This window comes from Sinohyriopsis cumingii, chromosome 12 (assembly GCF_028554795.1).
Source record: "Sinohyriopsis cumingii isolate HCF-2022 chromosome 12, ASM2855479v2, whole genome shotgun sequence".
NCBI classification, from domain to species: Eukaryota; Metazoa; Mollusca; class Bivalvia; order Unionida; family Unionidae; genus Sinohyriopsis; species Sinohyriopsis cumingii.
The window spans coordinates 80,157,375-80,182,877 of NC_142972.1; the positions used below are offsets into that span (position 1 = coordinate 80,157,375).

Genomic DNA, 25,503 nt, shown 5'->3' on the forward strand with positions numbered 1-25,503 from the left:
AGAGTAGGAAACACATTTTGAAAGCTATTTCTGAATACATCCTAATACATCAACTTCCAGGTGATTTTCCAATAACCTAATGCCTAGTTGTGTTAGAAACATCGTTTTTCACTGACTAAATGGCTCACCGGACCCATAATTATCGTATCGAGACCACTCTTTATTCCAAATGCCCATCTTATCCTACTTTTTTTGCCAAGGTTCATCTGTCTATTTGCAGTTCATGCCGGACTGTCTTAGATCTGAGACCAAAAAGTCTTAAGTCCGAACACAAAATCGGATTCCGACCACGGGCGAATTTTGGGTGGAAAATAATCGGGTCCAACAAATGATGTTTTTCCCTCTGTATTTTGTAGTGCAACTAGAACTTCCAGATTATTTGGTATTATTGTTGTGCTACATCTGTCTACTTTTCTATAATACCACCTACTTTAGTGTATTGTACATGACCCTGACGCTACAGAGCTCGACAGTAGGCTACTACCTCCTGCCACGTTAACTCGTCGCCAGGGGTTAATGTGTTAAACACCAGTTTGGCCTGCACTGACGTGAGTCTCGTAGGATCTTGTTGTATATAAATGAAGATTAAAAACTGGCGACATGTAATAGTGCCAAGACGATGTAAATAGCAGGAGTTATGACCCTTTGTCTATGTGATGCAGACTGGAAGACTAATTTTCGTCTTTCAGCAGAACTAGATTCAAGGGGTTTCAGGCTTATTTTCATAATGCTAACAAAAAGTGACTTATTGGAAAGGGCAAAAGTAGTCAGTACACATAGGTCACCACTGAACACAGGTTCACCTTTTAAAATTGTTTTTGACCATAAAATCATGTACTGAATATGATTATCATTATTATTATTAAATAATGTTTTACATGTATGGTACAACAAAATCGTAACTAGTTACACGTGTTGGTGTCTCCTAAATTTGCGTTCCATACAAGATTACTGTATCCTGATCACTTTAATCCATTCTATAAATTAAATTATCACCTTCTTATAAATATACACTGATCTTAGTTTGTTCACCCTATAAAAGCAATATATGGATTAGTCAGCTGTTCGACTCACAAAGATCAAAATATAGTTTATGTGAGAAGCCTGTGATGAACAGAAAATTGAAAGAAACTGTATGTGGCTATTTGATGCGACTCATGAAGTTAACTTCACCATCCTTTACAGACACATTTTTAATACTGAATGACCCCTGCCCTATTGGAAAGGGATGCAACTCAAATGCTTTTCTTCAGAGATATCTTTAATTCATACATTATTATATCAAAACAATACCTGTCATAAAAGGGGACTATCATTTCAGGTGCGATAACACATACCACCATACAGCAAACATCTTCCTTCTACCTGTACCCGAACAATAGCAACGTCCCAGCTTACAAATTTACCCTACTGACATCTTTGAGTTACACCATCAACCTAAATGGAGATACCAGTACAAGTGAGATAGGAAATGTTTCTACATCAATTCACTTGATATTCCTTTATCTAAACAATGCCTTATTCATGAGGCAAAAATTCAGTTTGCATACAATGAATTGTCAATGTAGATACGCGCTAATGACCACTGAAGATGGAGAGAAAGCACTGTTTAGTAAGGAAACACCTGGTCACTCACCATAGAAGGCATGTGACTGTTACATCCAGGACATTTATATAGAAAATTTAGAATTGGCATTGTGAACAAGTGACTGCCAAGTAAAGGTGTTTGTCTGGATAGGTCTGACTGTATATTCCATGGAGAATAAGCACGGACGCACAGATCTTTAGTTTCACAAGTTATCAAAATACAAGTTGTGTACACATGTAACTAAGATGTAAATGGCTGGCTGGTTGAACATAAACACGCTTATTTATGTGCGTTTGTGTGTGTGTGTGTGTGTGTGTGTGTGTATATATATATATATATATGCATGTTTGTATGTGTGTGTATAAATATTTGTTGGCATCTGTATTTATTTATAACCAACAACCACATGCAATAGTCACCAATTCCTAAACTGAAGACTCCAAATACACACCTCAAATTGATATAAATCAGTTTGCTCGGTACACTAGGCAAAATAGACCCATTACTAAAGATTGGTCCCTCCTAAAAATAAATTATAAAGATGACACGGTAATCGTAACAGCTAATCGTGTATAGAACAATACCTGACTCGTACATACTTCACAATAAGTGAACCTTGACCCGAGTGTATACCATTCCAGTGTCTCCTGACAGTGGAATACATTCCAAGTGTATTGATTTACACCCTGTGAGACAAGTTTTTATACGTGTATTCTAATAATGACCTTTATGATATACCAAGTGGGAAAATCTTGAACTTTGAGGAAATGTGGTTTAAATAAGATAAAGTTATCACCAAAAGTATCAACTCCTTTGATGATGACTGTTTCCTTTCTAAAATAGGTCACAGAAACTTACTTCTGGTATCATATAGAGCTCCACAAGATGCTTCCACCTTTATATTAATTGTGTCCCAGTAAGTCAAATATAAGCCTTAAGGTATATCTGAATGGACTGGCATGTTACTTTGCAAAAGCTTCTGCTTCCTGGCCTTAAGTAGATCCTGGAAACCTATTTTTTTAATGTATCATGAAGTATTATCCAAGCTGCATTTTATATAATGGATACAGGACTATTATTATCAAAGATATCAGCTGATCCATAAAGCAAAGAATGAACAAATGTGCCAATGTATTCTCTTCACTTTGTTGGTCAGGGGTTAAGGAAATGAAACGGTCACTTCTTACTGACATAGCATTTATTAATATTCACGTCCTGATTTTAGCAGAATCATAAATGACATTCAGAATTATTACAAATATTGAATGTATAGAAATTTCGTTGAAGCCATTACAAATTACTAGCACAATTACCCTTTGACGATAATCTACCACATTTATCCGTGTTTGATGCTCACCCAGCTGTGATCAGAAACAGACCCAGAACTGTAGCTGTATAATGTACTGGCAGATCAGTGTTGCAGTTCAGGGTCTATGCTGTTCACCTTAAATAATAACAGAGTACACTTTAGTCTGCTGGTGCAATATGCACTAGAAGATCCCAGTCTGCACTGTCTGAAAATGGGTGAGCAATATACATGAATATATACAGCAGTACAACAGCAATCACACCCACAAAACATGTATAATTCACAGCCTAATGTAACATTCATAACATATACAGCATAGTGCATACACTACAAAAAAGTTATTCATGGTCTAATGTGTATTTTCTCCAACTTCTAACCATCTTGATACAATAAAGTGTGAAATTTTAATCTGGCAATTGAGCAAATATCAATTAGGCTGCACAAGATATTTATCAGCAAAAACATTTCAGATAATATAGACTTGTAATATTACATCATTTTCTCAGATTGGATTCTCTTTTACATCAAGCTGCTATTAGAAATTACAAAAAAATACAATAATATATCTCTATAGACATGTATATTGCTTATATATTACAAATATCCACAATTCTTACATCTTTATAATTCACTTATATCTATACAAACATATAAACAATTAAATTCTTAAATATACAATTCACACTATGTGTGCATTCAAAATTACAAGACATACAACCACTAAATATGTTCATATGAACATTGAGGAAGTCATTTTTAATTTAACTTTCTAATCTGTCTGAGATGATATGGTTCAATAATGAATTTAAAAATGGGTTTTTGTAATACAAATTTAACATTTAAAAGTTAATTTAAATTCTTGGGCTAAGGAAACCAATACAATTTCTGATTTCAATTGTCAAGCCCACCTTGATAGAAGCTTAACACACCTATCACATGTCCATTCACCTGTCCACATCACAGATTTGGGTTAAGCTTAAGGCTAAATTGATTCCAATTTCTGCCTAAATACCAGGCAAGAAATACAACAAGTGAGTCTCTTGTTATCTTTTCTACACAACATTGTAAAAGTCTGATCAAAATCTGGTACTTTACAAGCTAGCTTTTACATATGACTGGGAATGATGATTAAGGAACACAATAAAGACTTCCTTTAAAAGGAGCCTGAAAAAAGCCAGAAACTAATTCAATGACCTCTTTCAAAACCGATTCTGCTGAAACAATGAAAAGAGCATCATGACAGTTTAAACAAACAATGATACATTTGTATCTTAGTAAAAGCAGTCAGATCTGAATGTTGTGTGTATAATCATGGACATATGCCATTTAGACTTCATGTAATTCCTCTATTTAGTTAAAAGTATCAGGTGCCTTGGGTGGCCAAGTGGTCTATGGTGCGTGCTCTCCTCTATAGATCACTTTCATTTTCACCTCTGCATGGGTTCAAGTCTCTCTGGTCAGGATAATGTGGGTATGCAAGAAAGCTTGCCAGAAGCTTTCAATAGGTCAGTGGTTCTTCCCCGAGTATTTCCCGTGTTCATCCTCCACCAAATATACTGGCTGCCATGTACTGTCTATCACATGCTGAAAAATGGCGTTAAACCCACAAAAGAAAACACAAGTATCAGTGAGCATCTGTGACAAACACTTGAAGTCAGTCCTATATAATTTAAAGTATAAAGTTTTCAAGAACATGGATCAATAAACAGTACAGTTGGGGCTGCCTATCATAACTGATCACTCAGATGATTACTGATATCATGAATACATGTTCTGTCTTTATCAAATGCCCACAATACTGTAAAGATCATAAAGATCTGACATCTCACCATATGCTGCCAAGTCAGGGTCTACACAGTTCTACTTTATATCACAAGAAGAACATATTCATAGACCCTGATCTACAGTCACATTATGTGAGTGGATATCTGAGACTATACTGTTGACAGATAGGAGCAGGCATTTTTTCAACTGGGATATTATACCTCCAATACTAATTTGGCATATATTCATTTAGCAATGCTAAATAAAAATTGACACAATCTGAGTATATTTTTACTAATCAATGGGCTTTTTATCTTTTTGCATGCAAACAGTAAATAAAACGTTTGGTGAGTCGGATTACTTATTTCCTGTCCCAGACCTTTGAATGAAGATATTTTTAGGAAAACATTTATACATTATGAGGATTTATAAACACTGCCAGAAACATACTCTGTACTATACAATAATGCCACAATTGTCGAGTAATACATATTATCACAATAAAAAACGACAGTAAAATAATGCCTTTTAGTCAAATATAAAATGATAGCATGAATAAAGTCAAAGCACTCCATCACGGTCAGAGTTGACATGAAAGTCAATAACTTTCATTAAGTCAATCCAGCTTCTTTTGAAGCTAAAAGTATAAAATATAAAAAAGAAATTCAAATCTGTTATACATGTATTCTATGCATATACCTAACATTGGCCTCACTAATAAACATAAACCTGACCTCTTAATTAAAACATGACATAACTGGAAAGCACATATCAACTGTGCAAATATTACTATGGTGTTATACAATGAGTCTATCCTGAACAAAGGACTAAATATGCATTTGCAAGCAAAATTTAGTCATAAAGATTCAAAATGATATCTCATTTGCTAATATAACATCATCTGCTTGAAATACAAAGCAAAATCTCTTTCTAAAACTTGGACATGAAGTCTGTTCTAACTTCCAGTCTTGTTATGGATCAATTCCCTCAAAACTATAACAATTTTAAAAGATTGCAGATTTTTTCATCTAGTATTCGTAGCTGTTTTAAACCCCAAAATAATAGGTACATTATTAGAGAAAACAAATGGCAAAGACCCTGATCTGCTGGTGCACTATGTGACAGTGTTCAGGGTCTTTGTCTTTTGCAGATGAATTTGACTTCTACACGAGTATAGTTGGTACCATACAGAAATCTTTGCATCTTAACATAACATATTGCGTTATATTGCAGCATCACAACTGAATTTTCATTCTATTTTATACACAAATAGTACATACTTTCTTAATGGGAAAAATGGCACTTTCAATTAACAGTAATATTGTAAACAATATATAAACTACATAAGAAGAAATATACAACACTGATTATTTTGAGTACAAATCTCAACACCTCTAACTGTACAAGTGTAAGTATATAAAACAATAAAATTATTGCACATTTTCCTCAATATTTGGCATTAAATGTTGAGAAATATATCTATACACAACATGCACTACAAACTAATCAAACTTTCCTCAAGTAGACACAAACACACTAGTTACCTAAGTTTACTACTGAAGTGAGACATGGCCCTAGTCTAACAACAATAACTGACATGGCTGGAGTGCACAATATTTTTCACATGATACTGACAGGATATTGGGGTCTTATCAGAGGTAGCAATGTTGAAAAGATGGAAATTATCAATTTGCAGTCTTTTAATTCTGATGTTCCTTACAAATTTTTAAGTGAACACAGATGGTAGAAGACTGGCAAAGTCCAAATGAAAATAATGCTAAACAATGAAATGATGTTACTTGCCACAAATGTGTTTTCTTTAATCGCAGAAAGTAAAAGAATTCAAATTTGCAAAAAACATTCTTTGATGCATTCCCTGCAAATGATTTCAAAAACCTGAAATACAAAATCTGAAAACGGCTGCTGCAGTAATCCATGCCATAATAATGTGTCTCATTTGCTTTGCATATTAAAAAATGCAATATACAAAGCACTTATCAAACAATAAATGAAGGTTTATTCATCTTTAAACTGCCTGTTCTTAAAAATCTGTACCAACTATCTCAAAAAGAATGAATAAATCCAATCACTGAAAACATTATTTTCAAACACAGTTTTGTACCTTGCATCTTATAAAGGCCTGCTATGTATTTAAAACAAAGACTGAACTACTGATTGATTACAGAACACACCAATGCCCCGTCACGGTCCACGAATATGGACCCAAATGAAAATGTAACCTAGGTATGACAAAAAGATGGACAAGGATGTTATACTCCATATGAACTGACTTGGTGGGACATACAAATTAAAGTGGACATACAAATTAAAGTGGACATACACATTAAAGTTGATGTACATATTAAAGTGGACATACAAATTAAAGTGGATATACATATTAAAGTTGATGTACATATTTGGGGTTAACAATGTGTTTGACCTGATCTATGAATTCTCCTGTACTTCTGATGAAATCATTACTGTTTCTACTTAAACATTTACATTTAAATTGTTCTCTGTATGTAACATATAGAGTTTCAACTGCCCTGCATTCACTGAATAACCACATTTACTCATTAACATTTAGTGTTTCCTTTCAGAACATTTCTGCACCTAGCATAACCACATTTACTCATTGACATTTAAAGTGTTTCCTTTCAGAACATTTCTGCACCTGTTTATCGAGTAAATCTACAGAGAGATCTGTTATCAATACAGTACATAATATCAATATCCTCCCATCAAATAATGAATAATGTAGAATAGTACCTATAATTACAATTTTACAATTACTTGGAAATAAGAATGCATACAGGCACTCTCTGATATAAAAAAAACAAAAACTGTGAAGACTAGATTTTGTGTGTGAACAAGATGACATTTTGAGACAATGAATATCATCAATATTGCTGATAAATACAAATAATACAAAATCTATCTGCAAATTATGTAACTTGTTGATACTTGGAATTTATTGGATGGTGACAATAACCTCATCTAACTCATCCCAAGTGATAAGCTCACCATTTATGAAAATGACTCATAATGTAATGAATGTAAACTTGGTATGAAATTCTTGTTATGAATTAACTATAACATTTTAGTAAGTTACTTTATACTGGCAATGCTGTTCTATTTTCACTATGACAGTGCAAGATTATAATATAAAATCCATATCGATTACAACAAAGTACTGAACTGACAAATAATTATCATACAAGATGATCTGCACAACAGTACCTCACCTGTGAATTGTCTTATCATGACATGACTTTCTGCTTATTCAAGATGGTCTAGCACAACAGTACCTCACCTGTGAATTGTCTTATCATGACATGACTTTCTGCTTATTCAAGATGGTCTAGCATATCAGGCTGGACACAAGGTTTATACGTATTAAGAAAAGTTTCAGTCAAAAACTGCAACTAAGTAGAAATGTGAACTGCAAAATCTTTGTACAGAACCTTCACACAAATGTCACTGTTGATGCTGCCACCTTTTACATAAAGAAAAATGATACCTACATGTCATCCTTTTCATGGTCAGACAATACCCTTAGATAAACAATAAAATAAAGACTTTGGAAGGAAAAATACTATTTTGTAAATATGCAACAATGAAGTGATCCATCTATTCAAGAAAGTGATTGTAACCAGTATCAAGAATTACTGGAATTCGTTTATCACTATAACCTCTAGGATGTAATTACGTTCTGCCAAGCTGATGCTTGATCAACTCTGACCAACACAACAACATCTAAAAGAATCCTTTTTAATTATATTTAAAAAATATGAGTACTAAAATGGTACGAGGTTCCATAACATTTACAGCAAATCTGTTGTTTTTTTTTCAAAGTAATAAAACTAATGGATGCAGTCTTTATGATTATAATACTAAGCCAAGTCAATACAATGCCAGACCTCTTCACTAATCTTGATTCATATGTTGGCATTTGAAAGTAAAATCCTGTTTTAGTTTTTATAAGTGAGAAGACAAATATCTGATTACTGATTTCAAACTGGTGGTAGTGCTCAGTATAAGGTTGGTCACCTTTCAGACTAGCCCTCTACTAAGTGATCCCCTATGCACTACTGTGGTATGTACGAGTTTGATAGAAAATAATCTTTGACCACAACACAAACTGAAATTTAAGATGACAATACTGTACTGTACACAAGAGTTAAAGAACAGACAATAGGAACTGAGGCAAGGCTGCCTTGTTTGAATCGGAAGATTAACCATTGTCAATTTGAAATGGTTAGTAGCTCCAGAATACATGGCATGTGTTAAAATGTCTCTTGAAATAGAGGTAATTGTTCTAATGGAAAAACTCAGCTCAAGACATCTCTGTCCTGTTTGTAAGTCAAAAAAACCCTCTGAGTTGTAAATCTCCATGGGCTGACAGAAATAGGACTCGAACAAACCATCAGGAATGAAAGTCCCTAAATGGGACAGATGCCTCACAACCACACAAAAAATCTCCAGGAATACAAGACCGTTTTTTTTCTAAACTGCTTGGTGCTGAAACCACCCGATATTCTTGAATGAAAGGACTTTCAAAAATTAGCCACTTTGGCAGCCACATTGGATGTAAGATTGGCATCATTTTCATTTAGGACAAACTAGACACCATTTGAAGACTTACTGTGAAAACCCCATGTTGATATGACCATCCATTCAGAAGTGACAAAATTTTCAGTATGTTATTTGAGGTCAGATCAGTTCCATTTTCGTTCAAGACTAACTAGATATCACACAGTGTAAGTATCTCAAGAACTGGTGCTCTGCTGTCCAAAATTAATTTCCATGAATGAAAGATAAAACCATTTCTTTTAAACTTGTTTGTTGAACCATATTTTGCCACTGTGGCACTAATATTGGATTTAATTTCAGCACCGTTTTCATTCAGGTCAAAGAAGACAGCATTAGAAGACTTTGGGGATTTTCGTGGGGTTTAATGCAATCTTTCAATTAGGACTAGCTAAGCATGGTGGCTAGAAGACATTTGGTTATTGTTGTTGTAGGGTTTAACGCCATTTTTCAGCACACGATAGGCTATACATGGCGGCCAGTATTAATGGTGGAGGAAGAACCCGGGAAATCCCTGGAAAGAACCACCGACCCTCGAGAAGCTACTGGCAAGCTTTCTCACCTACCCACATTGGCCGAATCTGAGACTCGAACCTATGCAGACATAGGTGAGATGGCAGTGATCCGTAATGGAGAGCGAGAAGACATTTGGTGAAAGTTCTACATTGTAATGACCATTATTTCAGAAGAATGAGTGACAAGATTTTTATTATGTTCATTGTGGCAGCCATATTTGAGGTCTGATGGGTACCATTTTCATGTAGTCCAACCTGACACCATAAGAAGTCATCTGGTGAAAACCCAATTTTGATACAACTTTCTACCTAGGATTGGTAGTGATGTCATATTGGCACAATATTTATTAAAGACCAACCAGATACCAAAAGAAGTCTTTTGGTAAAAACTTCATGATGAAGTATTTTTTGTTCAGAAGTAGTAGTAATAAAAAATGATTTTCAAGACGGCTGCTCTCACATCCATACTGGATGTCAAATCAGTACCAATTTCAGACTGAACCCACTAATCATAAGAAGTCGTGAAGTGAAAGAAAAAAAACATTTCGACATGACCTTAACTTCATTCAATAACATAATTTTTTTTCTTCGTCTTTTCAAATAAGCCTGTTTTAATTTTAAATTTTTTTATAGAAACAAAGAATGTGAGATCAGTGAATGAACCAGAAAAAGTCTGCTTTCGATGGTATCTTATGCCTAGTACAAGGTTTTCATCATGTATGAAATGTTTAAGATTATTCCATATTGTCCTGTAACTGAGTCCAATTATGCTTCATTTGTTCCACATTTACTGGTGCAAATTGTCCAGGGATGTGAGTTGTTCCATTTCCATTTCTTACACAAGTACAACAATATGGACTGACAAACTGATAAATTTTCAAGTAATAAACATTTGTTTGATTCAAAGTTCATTACTGCAGGGCTAAGGAAACTTAAATTATCTTTGCTACTGTTCAGGATCAAATATATTTTGCTTTTGATTTCTTATACTAGGGGTTCATACTTATGGCAGCTTGAATGGGCTATTTTTCTTTGGTGAAGTACCTCCAATAGAGTGACTCTAATAAAAACTCAATATTGTACTTAAACTATCTAATATCATTCCAACAGTTAGGGTTCCAAATGAGTATCATCACTCTATCCCTGCATAACAGAAGGACTGAACTCAAGTAAGTAAAGTCCTGAGTATAACCTGATAGCCCTAACATTACATGTATGATTTGTTTTTAATTTTGTTAACTCTGTACACTGAAAGCCATTCAGAAATGGAACAGGAACTGTAGTAACTCTCTACTTCCACTTCAACTGTTCCACTGTGTTTTCCAGAGATTGTGTACAGTAGCAAGGTAATTTTGATGTTCTCATTTGAAAACTTTAATAAGGACTTCTCTTAAGTTGTCTCCCTTGGTCACATCTTGTTTGGCTCGAATTCTGCGGTAGAGAACGGGGCAATCAAAAGACACACAGGGCTGGCTGGCATCCTGATTCCCCATACATGTGTAGCAGATCTGAAAGACACCCATACAACTTTTATGAGAAACATAAAAATACTGTCAGACGTGAATAAAAAGGAACATTCATATTTTCTGGAACCCAAAATTATTATACTTATACAGTGTACCTATTATACCTCTTTGTGTAATGGAAACTCTTAAGTGGACAAAACACTCAAAGTTTTGTTCCAGATGTCCATTCTATGGCATAAAAGGAATACTGTACCTTTTTAAAGACTGACACTGAAATTTGTAATAGATATCTGTTCTGTGCATCTGTTAAATAAACCTGTCTACACCTAACTTGTTTTGGGACAATTCATTAAAAATTTCATGTGTTTAAACTCCACTGACTCCCTAGAGTCAGAGTAACATGTTTTAATGGACTTGTAAAACAGTCTAATCTCTAATGACATCTCCAATAAATGAACACAGCCTGAAAGGCTTCATATTATTTTGTCCATTTACAGTTCTTCAAAGATGAGTTTCATTAAATTTTCTGCTGGCAACTGTGGTAATTAAAGCATAACCTGGCAGGTAGGGGAGAAAAAGCTCAAGCTAATTTTCTGACCACGCGGGTGATAGATCCTGAATTCTATATATTTGCCAGACATTTCCAGCAGATCATAGGTTTTAACCAACACATACTCGGACCAACCAGCAGCAAATCCAGAATTGAAAATGACACCTTTTATTTGTTACATTTAATAATTAGCTACAAAAATCATGTATTTCCTGTCAAGAATTGTGTCTACTTTGTATGTTTTTAAATTGAATATCACATGTATAAACCCTTTTGGTGGAAGAAAAATTTTGTGTAAGAGCTATTAGACTACTTACTAAAAGTTATGTACAAGATGCTGCTGATTTTGTTCTGCTAAGTGTTTCTTTCTATACAGAGGTTTATCTTTCCTTTCATGTGATCCAGCATACATGCTTGGACATTTTACATGTGACGATACTACAGCTAATTCATGTTTATTATCTTTAACAAATGACATATTGTATTTATTTTGCCCAGCATGGAAACAACTTGCAAAACATTCTATCTTGACAATGAAAAAGACAATTGGATAAAATTATTCTTCATGATGAGTATAATGAATGGAATAATACAAGTTTTGCATACAATTTTGATGACTAATTAAATCCAGTCCAACTATCTCATTCACTGGTACTCTCTTTTTAGTTCCTAAAATATTGACTTATTTTGAATTCAATTATTTTCATAGATATTTTAGTGGTGTTGGGTAAATACAAATTATGTTTATATTTATCCTAAGATTTGGGAAGGGATCCTATCGTGTAAACAGAAACAAATAATGGCTTGTCAGTTCTTTTAATTCAATTCTGTAGCAACAATAAAATCACTGATAAATGGGGCCAAACAACAGGTAGTGAACTCACTGTAATTAAAGTAATCATCTTGCAATGTGCAAAACCTTCTATATAATTTACAAGCACTTTCCGTTACAAGACACTTTCCTTAAACAGCCAAGTTATTCCTTCCAAAAGATGTTGATCACAAGAGGATTACACTGTGTGTGTGAATTAGATTTTTAACGTAGCTTTAACAATTTTCCAGTCATATCGGTACGATGTCTGCAGTGTGGCAATTTAAAGTGATGTCTAACACTGGGGCATCATGCTGCAGACATGTATCATGATGTCCTACCCAGTCACAAAATCCTGATACCAGGCTGACCAGTCCTAACACTAAACTCTTAATGCTGAGCGCCTAGCGAGGCAGCTGTTAGTACCATTTTTAGAAGTCTTTGGTATGACTTGGCCTGGGTTTGAACCCACAACCTCCCGCATCTGGGGCAGATGCTCTAACCACTAGGCCACCGGAGCGGTCGGATTACAATGTAGTTGCCTAATGAGAAAGCTAAAAAGCAAAGAACTAAATAAAGCTAACTAAATTCTCTCCATGAATGCTATTTGAAACAAGAGGTCAATGTGGTCCTGAAATCACTTGCCTGACTGACATCTACCTCAAACCAAATGCCATGGCAGTTGGGCAAGAACTGTTAGTTTAATGCTTTCAGACAAGTAAAGAAGTTTTCCTTCTAATTTTCTTTAAGCAATAACATCCATTGAGAGGCCATAAGCATGGATGCTTTCAGTATAATTTAGTCAATTCTGTTTCAGTTTTTGCGATGTCCTTTAAAGGTCTTTCTCCTTCAAAAGCCTTTCTAGTTTTTGGGATATCCTTCAAAGGTCTTTCTAGTTTTTGGGATATCCTTCAAAGGCCTTTCTTGTTTTTTGAAACTGTGTCAAAATCGGATAGCAGAAGGATGCTTTCTGTTAAACCTGTTCAAATTCTGTTTAGTAGTGTTTCAAAAGAAACCATATAAAGGTATTTCTATTTTTGTTACAAATGCTATATCTGAAGATGTATTATTATCATTTGTAACAATTCAAAAGTGCTTCATTCCTATGGATTTTCTTTGAATTTTCTCAAATTCTGTTCAGCAGTTTTTGAGAAGTCATTTAAAGTTTGTTTTCTATTTTTAGCAATGGCAACCTTAAGGATCAGAATGGTGTGCAGAAAAATGGAAGACAAGAATACTGTCAAACATGGTCAAATTCTGTTTAGCAGTTTCAAAAGTAATTTGAATATTTCTATTTTTAGCTTTTACAGATACATTTAGTGATGTATTGGTATCATTATACAAAACTGTACAGCATTCATGCAAGGATATCCCTGAAATTTGGTTAACTTTTGTTCAGTTGTTTTTGAGAAGTTATTTTTTTTTAAATCTAGTTTTAGTGTGTATGTGTTTGTGATATCGCTATGATGTCTGCAGTGTGGCAGTTTATAGTGATGTCTAGCACTGGGGCATCATGCCGCAGACATGTAGAATGATGTCCCACCTAGTCCTAACACTAACCTCTTAATGCTAAGTGCCAAGCGAGGTAGCTGTTAGTACCATTTTTGTAAGTCTTTGGTATGACTTGGCCGAGGATTTAGTTTTAGTAACAGCAGCCACATATGAACATAGATCAGCATCAATTCTACACACTTAAAGGGCTTTCATTTTTGAAAGCTTTCTCTAAAATATGCTTTAAAAAGTCTGTTCAGTGACTGTTCTGAAGACGGCATTTAGCTGTTTTACATTTCTGTGACCTTATTTGATTAGAGATTAGAATCACTGAACAAATCTGAAAGGCCTTTATACATGGAGGTTTTTCATAAAAAATAACCAAATTCAGTTAAGCTGTTATGAAAATATGCTCTACAGATCACTAAAAAGCCCATTTAATGGACTCTTACTCAAAAGCCACAAGAAATACCATTGTCTAAAAATGATCTTTACTAACACTCATGCTAAAGAAAACAAATTGTAATATTTCATCAATATGTGAGCTTATACCCAAAACCACAGCGCGTACCAATTATACATTTGTGGGCTCATTCAATGTGCTTCTCTCTGTCAAATTCAGCTCAGTGGTTTATTGGAGTATGTTGTGTGATATTTATTCTATCTATTGTAATGGTGTGAAATTGGCATCATATGTAAAACAAACTGAAAGGTTGTCAAGCCAGGATATTCCTTACCATGTCTGCTTGAAGTTTTTGTTATTGAGAAGAATGTAAAAACAGCAACTATTGCCAGATGAGCTATACAAAAAAAGCATTACCTGTGAAAGATGGTGCAGAGTTCTCTCCCACTGTAGAATCCTATCATTAAGTGTGACACAAACCACTTGTGGCTTCTTCAGGCAACTGTTACATATGCTTTGACAGGTCTGTCTGTCACAAATCAGACAGTGAGAGGCTGCAAAATACTGGGATATTGTGCCCTGTAACAAATATAATGACATAAATACAGATGCAGCTCAATTTTTAACATCAGTTGAAAAAAAAGTCTACAAGTAAGTCTTTTACATTGAGCTCATTTTCATCTTAAGTTTATGAATCCAGTCAACATTATGGGCCCAAATGTAAGAATAAATTTACCACATGACAACAATCTATGACTTTATTCAATAAAATGAATATTAAGTATAGTGGTCTGACTTAGCAATACATTTACCTGCCTCAAACTTTCATTTTTGAAGATGTAACTGTCTCAGCTGTTAAAACATGATATGACATTATGCACATGATATATGCCAACCTTCAATGCAGCGTTGGAGGGCTTTCTGACTAAAAAAGTGTTTTGTGGTCCAAAGGGGCAGTGTACCTGACCCAAATACACAATACTGTACAACTGAAAATAAATTGTTTACATGTATAACCCTTCAGAAAATTACTCAAAACTAAAATCTGAATAAAAAAAAAAATACATTTTCTTTTAAGCATTTAATACACTTTCAAATAAAAATCTGGTACACTTGCCACTGTTATGTGTGTGTACACACACCCACATTTAATATAAAAATAGCAAAATGTTCAGCCTTTTATGTCTATCTGATAGTGGAATACATTATTAGCTTTTAGTTTGTAGCTGTTGCTTTCAATAGTTCACTGGTTGGTTGGATGGTAATAAAAATGTCACTACCTTTCACTCATTACAGAATGAAAGATACAGATGTTGAAACTTCACAGATCTTTCTTCATCTACCATACAGAAGAATGGTGCAACCATGTCAGTGGATACTCCAGGATAACAAATGTCAAAATGGTGTTTACAGTATGTGCAAAGCATAAAATCCTCCCCCTTCCATCTGTGCTTCACTAAATAAAATTTTACCACCACCGAGTTCTGAAATTGAGCTTTTCTGATCTTGGCTTGTTTAACAGACTGTGTATCCTCTCCTGAATCACATTTCAGCATTTTGCCTTCAAAAATAATTCACACTCTTGCACTGTTCCTAATTATGACACTTCAAAGAAACATTGCTGCTGATCATAAACTTGCCAATATTCTTTAATAAAGATGGCTTAAACATCCTCAAAGTAAAAGATTTTCATAACTTCTATTTCTTCAATACCCAAGTTTAAATGAATCCGAATGTTCCACTTGTGTACTTTACCTTAGCATTATAGCTTAAAAATGTGCTCTTATACAGCACTGCTAAATGTAGTAGCAAACATAAAATCTTAGTGTCATTCAAACTGATCTGTAATGCTGCCTACCTTTTTGTATCTCTCACAGTTAATTATATAAACTGCCAGTGATAGTATTCCATTTGCATTAAGTGAGATTATCGTTTTTAAAAAGCTTTTGGTTACTGTGTCTGGAAAAAATACCTCTTTTTTATATGATTCACTGCAAATCATTTTTTTATAAACAGATATGATCCCACAAATGTATCATAAGGGGGATTTCCCCTCCCCCCGTTTCACAAAAATAACAGGACATCAGAATGGCACCATTTTCATTTAGGACCAACCAGACATAATGAGAAGTTTATTAGTGAAAATCCCATGTTGATCAATTCATGAGTAATAATAAGATTTTCATGACAGCTGCTGTGAATGCCAAAATGGATGTAATACCATTCTGATTTAGGACCAAATAGGTCTTTAGATGAATGTGTGTGTGCCGTTTCATGGCAATCATCCAAGTACCAATAGTTTAGGAAGAGTACTGATAACAAACTGGTGCTAATGCTGGATGGACACTAGAAGATGGATGAGAGAAATTGGATGGCAGACAACAGGCCATTCTATAAACCTTTTTGGTCTATGTCCAGTAGATCTAAAACTGAATATTTCCAATTTCTTCAAATCATTTTCTTCTTAGTCAAACTCACCTTCTTATTCTCTGGACCATTGGTTCTCTGAGGGTTAACACGCACAACCTTGGGCATCTCAATGTACCTGCAAAGGTTGTTTCTTGTTTTAAATATCACATCAAATATATTAATACATGCAGATGCCTAATTCACTGAGTACTAGAAGAACACATACACATATCTGTCTAATATCTGAGATGAAACAACATTTCATCAAATGCTAGGCCTCATAAGCAGTAAACATTTGGCGCATGAATTTTGAGCATTCACTGCCACTTCCTCAAAATTATACATTTTTCTTGCAATCTGCCAGTACATGTATTAAAATAAAACATATTGTCCTTATTTCTGTCACACAGAAAAAATATAAATAACAAAGATCACATATACTGTTCACATATACTATGAAGTGACCTCATCAGGGATGGCAATATGCCATCGATCTGCATGTCAGAAACTCTCTTTCACCCCATATAGATACCTTGCTTTGCCCAATGAATACTTAAAACACATCCATAATGGCCAGTTTCCAATACGAGTGGATGGATATTTTCATGCTCACTGGCTGTCCATGATAAATTGCATAAGTGTTTGATGCATGTACAGATTAAATGTAACCTTATCTGGCAGTCTTGTTGTTGTTGTTATGGGTTTAATGACAGGCTATACATGACAACCTGTATTCTCTTTTAGCGATACTGGCATTATACACTGTGAATTACAGTTAGACACTACATAATTGCAATTACTCTTGTGAGAATTTTAACAGTGTACAAATGCTTGCAAGGTGTTTGAATAGCAATGAGGATCCCAATTTATAATTTGTCCCTCAAGGATTAACACAAAAAAAATCATCATTTTGCAAAGAAGTTTTTTAATTTAATTCAGATCAGCAAGCGGTAAGCCTAAATACATTGCTGGGGGTAAAATTCTTTAAGTAAACAAAATTAAAAATCTAGATTTTCTAAGCTAATGTGGCATTTGGCAATCGCTATGTGGGTAACACAATTTGCATGCGTTCCTGATGATTAACTTCTTCTGATTTTTAGTTTTGGGGACCTGGTGTTATCCACTGGCAGCCTGTTTTGGTACCTGGTGTCATCCACTGGCAGCCTGTATACTCAGATTATGATCGTATCACAAGTGTGTGTGTGTGTGTGTGTCTGTTTGTGTGCCTTGGATTTTTAACAAAGCTTTAAAAAAAATCAGTCATATTACTATGATGTCTGCAGTGTGGCAGTTTATAGTGATGTTTAGCATTTGGGCATCATGCCTCAGACATGTAGCATCAGGTCCACCCAGTCACATTATCCTGACACCAGGCTGACCAGTGCTAATACTAACCTCTTAATGTTGAGCAATGTTGAAAGCGTGTGTGATGAATGAATAAGCAGTCAAATGGGCAAAGGCATTAAAAATAAACTAAAAGACTGTTAATAGCAAAAGCTACATTTGGTCCACCAGTTTAATATGTACCAGCTTTTATATGGGTATCTTGAATGGTTTTGGAGCTGTGCTCTTGAAATGAAGAAAAAAAACACTATTATAATCTATCAATCAGCCAAATTTATATTTTCTATCCCATGAACCTTGCCACTTTTAACAATTAAGACTTAAACTGTTTGGGGGTTTTTTAAAGCAAAAGGTTGACAACTGACCATGAGAAGACATCAACCCCCAGCAGTGACAGGAACCTGTGAAGGGGAGGCAAAATCTGTTTAGTGATGTAGTAAGTGGCATTAAGTCTCAGCATGGAGTCCTGTAAAAGCTCACGGGGCTGTCGTATGAGCTGAATCAGTGGTAGCCCAGGACTTCCATACACTATTACATAGGGTATTCTCTCTCCAACCCTGGGTTCACTGCGTCGGTCTGACTTCAAGAGTTTCCTGAAAAATGTCAATAATTTGTTCTTGAGCTTAAAACTGGCACAAGCAAAAATTACTACCCAAATATTAAAAGTACATTTGTAAACAGAATCTTCTATTCAGCTGCTAGAATCCTTATGTGAACAGTAATAAAACAAGGATTTAATTGGGAAACTGACTATATATAAAATTTTAAGCAAGTTGTGACTATTAAAATATTGATCAGACAGTATATTTGGACTCAGTTCAATAATTCTAAAGTAATTTTAAGTGTAAACAATGTTAATTTTAATTTAACAAGGTATGCAACACTAATCATAACTTGATAATAGAGTAATTAAATCATTATGCATTTAATATATATATCAGTGGTGAACTCCAAGTATTGATACAACTATAGCAGCCATTATCTGACCAACTTCAAAATGTTAGTGGCCATTTCACAATTTAGCCAAAGTAATTTGGCTTCTAAGACAAAAATTGACCAAGTTGGGAGTTAACAGTAGATGACAAAAAGTGACAGGTTTATTTAAGATAAAATGAAGAGTCAATTTCATTTGAATATTCTGTCTGATTGAAATATCAACAGTCAACATCTTCTCCTCAACCTCAAGTAACACATCAAAATTCACTGCATGGAATTCTCTAAACCATCTCTCTACACAATGCTTGCCCTTAAATTCACTGATAAAAAAACATCGCCTTCATTTTTTTCTGATGATAGTTCATGTTAATAAAGCCATTACATACTATGAATTTACTGTGGCTGAACTGACAGCAATGTACTGCATATTTAATTTTATGTATTTGTCTCCATTTTTCCTGATCCTTACCATTAAATGAAATTGTGTGGGTTAGACTGATCACTTTAAATTGGCTCAGAGTCCAACAACTTGTATGTAAAGATGGCAATATTTTGTAGGAACCAGTGATTTTACAATACAATGATAACAAGCTGTGAATTGTTTGGGCTAAAATGCATTGTATTTACATGCAATTACAAAGCGTGCATGCAACTTTTTAAAATGCCAAATCATGATTTTGATGGTCACTAGAAGACACACATGTTGACCATGTTCACTCACCAATTCTAAACATTTAGTAGCAGATGCAACCGTTTTAGTTAAAACATGCATTACCTTTCTTACCTACAGCAGTTATCAAGATGTTGGTGCAATATATTTTCAGCATTAATGAAACTTTGTAAATGACATAAAGAATAACAAACAGACCTGTTTGATAGGCACAAACGCTACCTGTAATTTTTACTGGAACGCCCCCCGTCAGTCTTTTCATTTGCAGTTTACATGTAGTTGTCAGAAGTATCAGAGTGGATATTTTTAGCACTGCTGTTCCTGTATCCAGTTTTCACACCCAACACACTTCTATACCAACGACAGTTCACATGAATTGACTGCATACAGGCCAACTTTCGTGTCCCACTCTTCATTTTCCTTGTCAACAGTTTATCACAACTCCAAATCCAAGGGCTTTACTTTGGTCTTATTCATGATCAAAAAGATGCCTGCATTTACCACAATGCAGCAAAATTAATCACTTCTGTGACAGATCCAAAAAGACTAATATAGATAGAACTCTAGCATGGTTCATTTTTGTGATGTGATGTGATTTTTTTATTTTAACGTAGCTTTAACAATTTTTCAGTCATATCGCTACGATGTCTGCAACGTGTCAGTTTATAGTGATGTCTAGCACTGAGGCATCATGCCGCAGACAAGTAGCTTGATGTCCCACCCAGTCACATTATCCTGACATCAGGCCGACCAGTCCTAACACTAACCTCTTAATGCTGAACGCCAAGCGAGGCAGCTGTTAGTACCATTTTTGTAAGTCTCTGGTATGACTCGACCAGAGATCGAACCCATGACCTCCTGCATCCGGGCGGACGCTTTAACCACTAGGCCACCGGAGTTCATTTTTGTAGAAAACACTAAAATCCATACCTTAAATCATAGTCTGTATCTTTCTGAAACTTTCAAATTAAACTACAGAGTAGTAAACAGTAGAGCACAAAATAGCTCTGGACAGACTTTAAAATTCTGATGAATAAACTAGTACATTGAAATATACAAGGCACCACTGATTTTCCTACAATCAGTGCTGTAGATCAAAAAATGCCTTTGCAGACACCTCAATATAAATGACACCTATTCATAAAGGATGACATTTAATGAATGTCTTTTGTCAATTCTATTATAGACTTTTCCTTGATATAATTTTAACTACATAAAGGACAGGTCCTTTGGGTGTCCTATATATAAAATTTCACTCTAATTTATTACTCTGCACAAATTTGTTTAAAAAAATTTCACACTGTTAATGATGATGACCTTACCAATGAAAAAGTTATACCTTTCTTTCATTATCTGCTTTTGGTGATGCAATAAATATGCTTGCACTTACTTGGCTATCTCCAGACCTGGAACATAGGCTCCAGGCTTGTATCCATTCATCCCACGAAACTCCTTGGCAAAGATGAAATCCTGGACACTGACTGTACCCTCCATGAGTTTTTGACATTGGTGCTGGAAGTAACGCTTCACCTCTGACACATCACGTGTTGTGAACAAGATCTTGATAGATCGCTCAAGAATCTAAATGAATATTACATCAATATGACAGTTTATATGTAAACCAAGTCATATTCTCCTTTATACTACAGTTATTCATAATTTGTTAAGTTGGTATTAGAATTTCTCAGGTACTAGTAGCTATCAAATTGTCTAAAATATACTTATCTGATTCTAGTGTACCAGACAAAGGTTTCACAACGGAATTTTCCATTTTAGATCTGGTTCTTTTTCATATTTAGGCATTACCCATATTAACTAGTATTTTTCTTTCAGTATTCACCTCTTGCTCAAAAAGTGATCTTTTCAAATAAACAAAAGTCTGTTTAACTTCTAAATGATGCAACTTCTTCATGACCTTTACTTCACATATTACCTTATATAATTTATATAAATTTAAAAATAAATTACTTTATATACTTAAATGTTGTATCCAACTGCAAATTGCACAGACCCAGATCTGCAATAACATAATGTACCAGAATCTCTGGGACTATACCTTTTCTAGGAGTAATCAGTGTAATCACTAGAACAAACAAGACAGACATAATGCAGCAATAGACTGCAATCAGGACACAACTTATTAGCAAGTACACATGGTATACTCGGGGATGTCTGCAATTTCAAGCCAAAAATCTGTTATCAACATCATAAGCCCCTGAATGTTCAGTTGCCTAATCTTTTGTTTTAATTGAAATGAATCACCATCTGAAAATTTTATTCACTTTGGTGATTTTGGCCACTGCTAACACCAACAAAGCAACTGTACAAAATACTGAATGAGCACTGACCATTAATGTGAAACACACACACACCAATACACATCTAAAACTATGGCTACGAAGATAACTAATATACATTATTACTAATGCACAAATATAAATTGCACAGTGAAAGATAGAAGAAGAGTCAAGAGGAATTGTAAAAATTGTGTCTTCTCCATTATTCGTATTTGCAACATTAATGCATGTGTAGTTCATAAGAATGAACTTGCTGAGAACAATCAAAAGCTTACGCACAAAAAATCTTGTATCATATACGTCGACAAATATTTGCTTAACATATGGACACATTTTGAAAGTGAGTCTTTCTAAAAATGTCTTTGCCTATGAAGATAGTAAATACATATGTATTTCCTTATCAGTGAACCAGTTATGCAGCATTTATTGTAATTCACTGTTTATACAAGACAACTGTGTGAAGATTCAGTGACTGAAGAAACCAACAGAAATGGATAGCAAATATGTTTCAAATGTCACTACTTGCTATTAAGTATATAGAATTGTTGTTTACAACATTTCTAATGCAACTGACCTTTGCTACTGCAGGACAATTGTCTCTACGAACAGTCTCAATCCCTTTAGCATCAAAGATTGGCTCTTTCTGGCTGGGAGTCTCATAACTGAAGCCAACATATCTCTTTTTGGTCTCCAACACACAAGGAAGGTACACCTGTACAGATAAACAAAGATGAAGCACTTATCTCAGCACATACAACTATTGCTTCTTGTGAAATGTATTAAATTCTAAATAGCAAGTTGATCTTGTTTTTTTTCCAAGTGTAAACAACATAAGCATATATAAAAGTGAAAGCCACAACAGAAAATGAATTATCATTTCTCCCACATTTTGAAAGCATTTACGAAAATATGTTTATCAGATTACACTTACTCAAGAATTTTGATGAAAAAGTCATATTTCCAATCAATGAACAACCAGCTACTGTCCATGGAATTCTCTGGTCAAAACTCATACACAGAAAATCAGTCAAAATCAGATTTTCTGACAGTTAATCTACAGTATTGATCTTGCAATTGTTTTGATAGTATTTATTATATAAATTGTTATTTAAACCAAATGTATAATGTGCTATGATAAAAGCCAATAGCTTGGGATATCTAACTAAATCTGTACCTTTTCAAACCTGAGCTTAATGGGTTTGGGAAATAGTTTGGTCACGGTATCAGCGATTTCCTGACCCACTTTGAAGGCCTCCTCTTTTGTCCGGCCCTTCATCAGTAAGAACATACTGGCAACAGAAGAAAAAAATAATGACGTAACATATGATGCAATACATTCTTTAAAAAACTGGCTTTTAGCAAACTCTAACGGTGGCAATAAATACAAGGTGTGATGGTTAGCAATGAAAGTAACAGGACAGTACATGAACTAACATTAAATACAGTCGAAACTCCTTCAACAGATTGTCTCTTCAGCATTCATATGTACTATCAAGTCAGTTTTGTTGATTTCTACTCAAAATTCCTTTCATACTGTATTCATCTTCACTAGCCATCTATAGAATGAACCTTGCTGTGCAAAGAACATTTTATTTTCTGTTACAGTGACCTTGACCTTTACCCACAAAATCAAAAGGCCTCTTCCTTACCTTCACTGTAAGCCCTCCATAAACTTTAGTCAAGGTATTGTTGACCCAAATTAAGTCATTAAGAATAATGGATTACTCTTCCTTCAGTCCTTGACCCTAACCTTTGCAAATTTTAAATATGCTTCTTTCTTACCAAAAGTGCATCTTATCACAATGTTTAGTCAACTTCTTTGATGTGGACTCCAGTTTTTGTGCTGAAACCATTCTTATTCTTCCAGTCATAACAACCTTGACCTTTTAACCTCCAAATCAATGGACCTTTTCTTTATTCCATGTACAAGACATGAAGAAAGTCTGGTCCAGGTCTATGCTGTATAAGTAATGTTGTTGTGCAAAAATGGATAGGCTTCTACTTTATCCCAAATTCAAGTTACTTACAAAGTTTGGTAATGGTAGATCGTGAAGAACTCAAGTTATTGTGCAAAAACAAAGTCAGGAAAAGAGGGAAACAGATGGATGTAAAGATGGATGAAAACATAACATGCTACACTCTGCTTAAGTGCAGGTATTCAAAATCGATATTTTGTGTGTGTGTGTGTGTGTGTGTGTGTGCATGTGATTTGGATTTTTAACGTAGCTTTAACAATTTTCCAGTCATATCCCTACAATGTCTGCAGTACGGCATTTTATAGTGATGTCTAGCACTGGGGAATCATGCTGCAGACATACGGCATCATGTTCCTCCCAGTCACATTATCCTGACACCAGGCTCACCAGTCCTAACACTAATCTCTTAATGCGAGCACCAAGTGAGGCAGCTCTTAGTACCATTTTTATATGTCTTTGGTATGACTCAGCTGGTATCTGAACACTGAGACCTCAAGCACACAAGGAAGAAACTTTAACCACTTAAACTGATATTTGTTACATAACTAATGGTAGTTATAGGTAAAAAATCAATCCAAAATCTACACACAGAAATAACAAATTTGTGTGCAGTTTCTTGCACTATGATTAGCTGAATATCATCATTACATAGAAAAGATTGAGAAAAAAAAATAGAGTGGTACCAAATGTTTAAAATAATAGTCGAATGAGTACTTATACTTCAAAGACTCTGCAGCTTCAATATCACTGTCTTCTTACCAAATAAACAAAGATAAGTATGCTTCTGAGGGAAATGTCAGTACTACAAGATCTAACCAATGTAGCATTTTCATGAACGAAAACAATATTCTCTCTTACTATGCAGAGTGAGTTAACACTTATGTTCAGGAAAAACATGTAACTATAGGAGTTAGTGGTGATCTGTGAACAAGAGACTTTCACAGCCCAATCAATTTTATCCCATGGATAGAAATGAAAAATTATATTGCACTGTTGGTTAAAGATATGAAAATTTAAAAGCATATAATTTCAAAGTAAAGACCATAACTTATGTGAAAGAAGAAAAAAAATCCCTGGAAAAGTCAGTAATGTGGTCACATACTTTTCAGGATCTAGTGTTGAAAATTCAGATAATATTATTGGAGGTTTATTTAACTTTTAAGAATAAAACGCTTATGTACTCTGTCAAAAGGAGCAACTTCAATCCTTTCATTCCAAAATTTGTATTCCTATATTTAAAATTGACAAAAATATTCAAAGAAAATTTTTTTTCAATGAAAACAAAAGACTTTAAAAAACTAGATAACTATATTACCCAAAAATATTAGTTCTGGTCATTATTGGTAACTTACATTAAAAGCTGACAAATTTTTCCCCCCAATAA

The 25,503-nt window shown here is 34.5% G+C and overlaps 1 protein-coding gene across 1 annotated transcript in view; it reads right to left on the reverse strand.

The window, feature by feature from the left end:
- Positions 1-2,768: 2,768 nt before the first annotated feature.
- The window catches only part of LOC149786819 (uncharacterized), a 184,647-nt gene continuing 161,912 nt past the window's right edge, over positions 2,769-25,503 (reverse strand). Inside the window, exons 29-35 of the mRNA XM_089977328.1 lie at positions 23,318-23,432; positions 22,718-22,855; positions 21,237-21,427; positions 18,606-18,833; positions 16,966-17,032; positions 14,905-15,066; positions 2,769-11,274 (exon numbers count right to left, since the gene is read on the reverse strand). Coding sequence (XP_089833454.1) covers positions 11,128-11,274; positions 14,905-15,066; positions 16,966-17,032; positions 18,606-18,833; positions 21,237-21,427; positions 22,718-22,855; positions 23,318-23,432 — 1,048 coding nt within the window. The 3' untranslated portion in view covers positions 2,769-11,127. The remainder of the gene's footprint in view (positions 11,275-14,904; positions 15,067-16,965; positions 17,033-18,605; positions 18,834-21,236; positions 21,428-22,717; positions 22,856-23,317; positions 23,433-25,503) is intronic.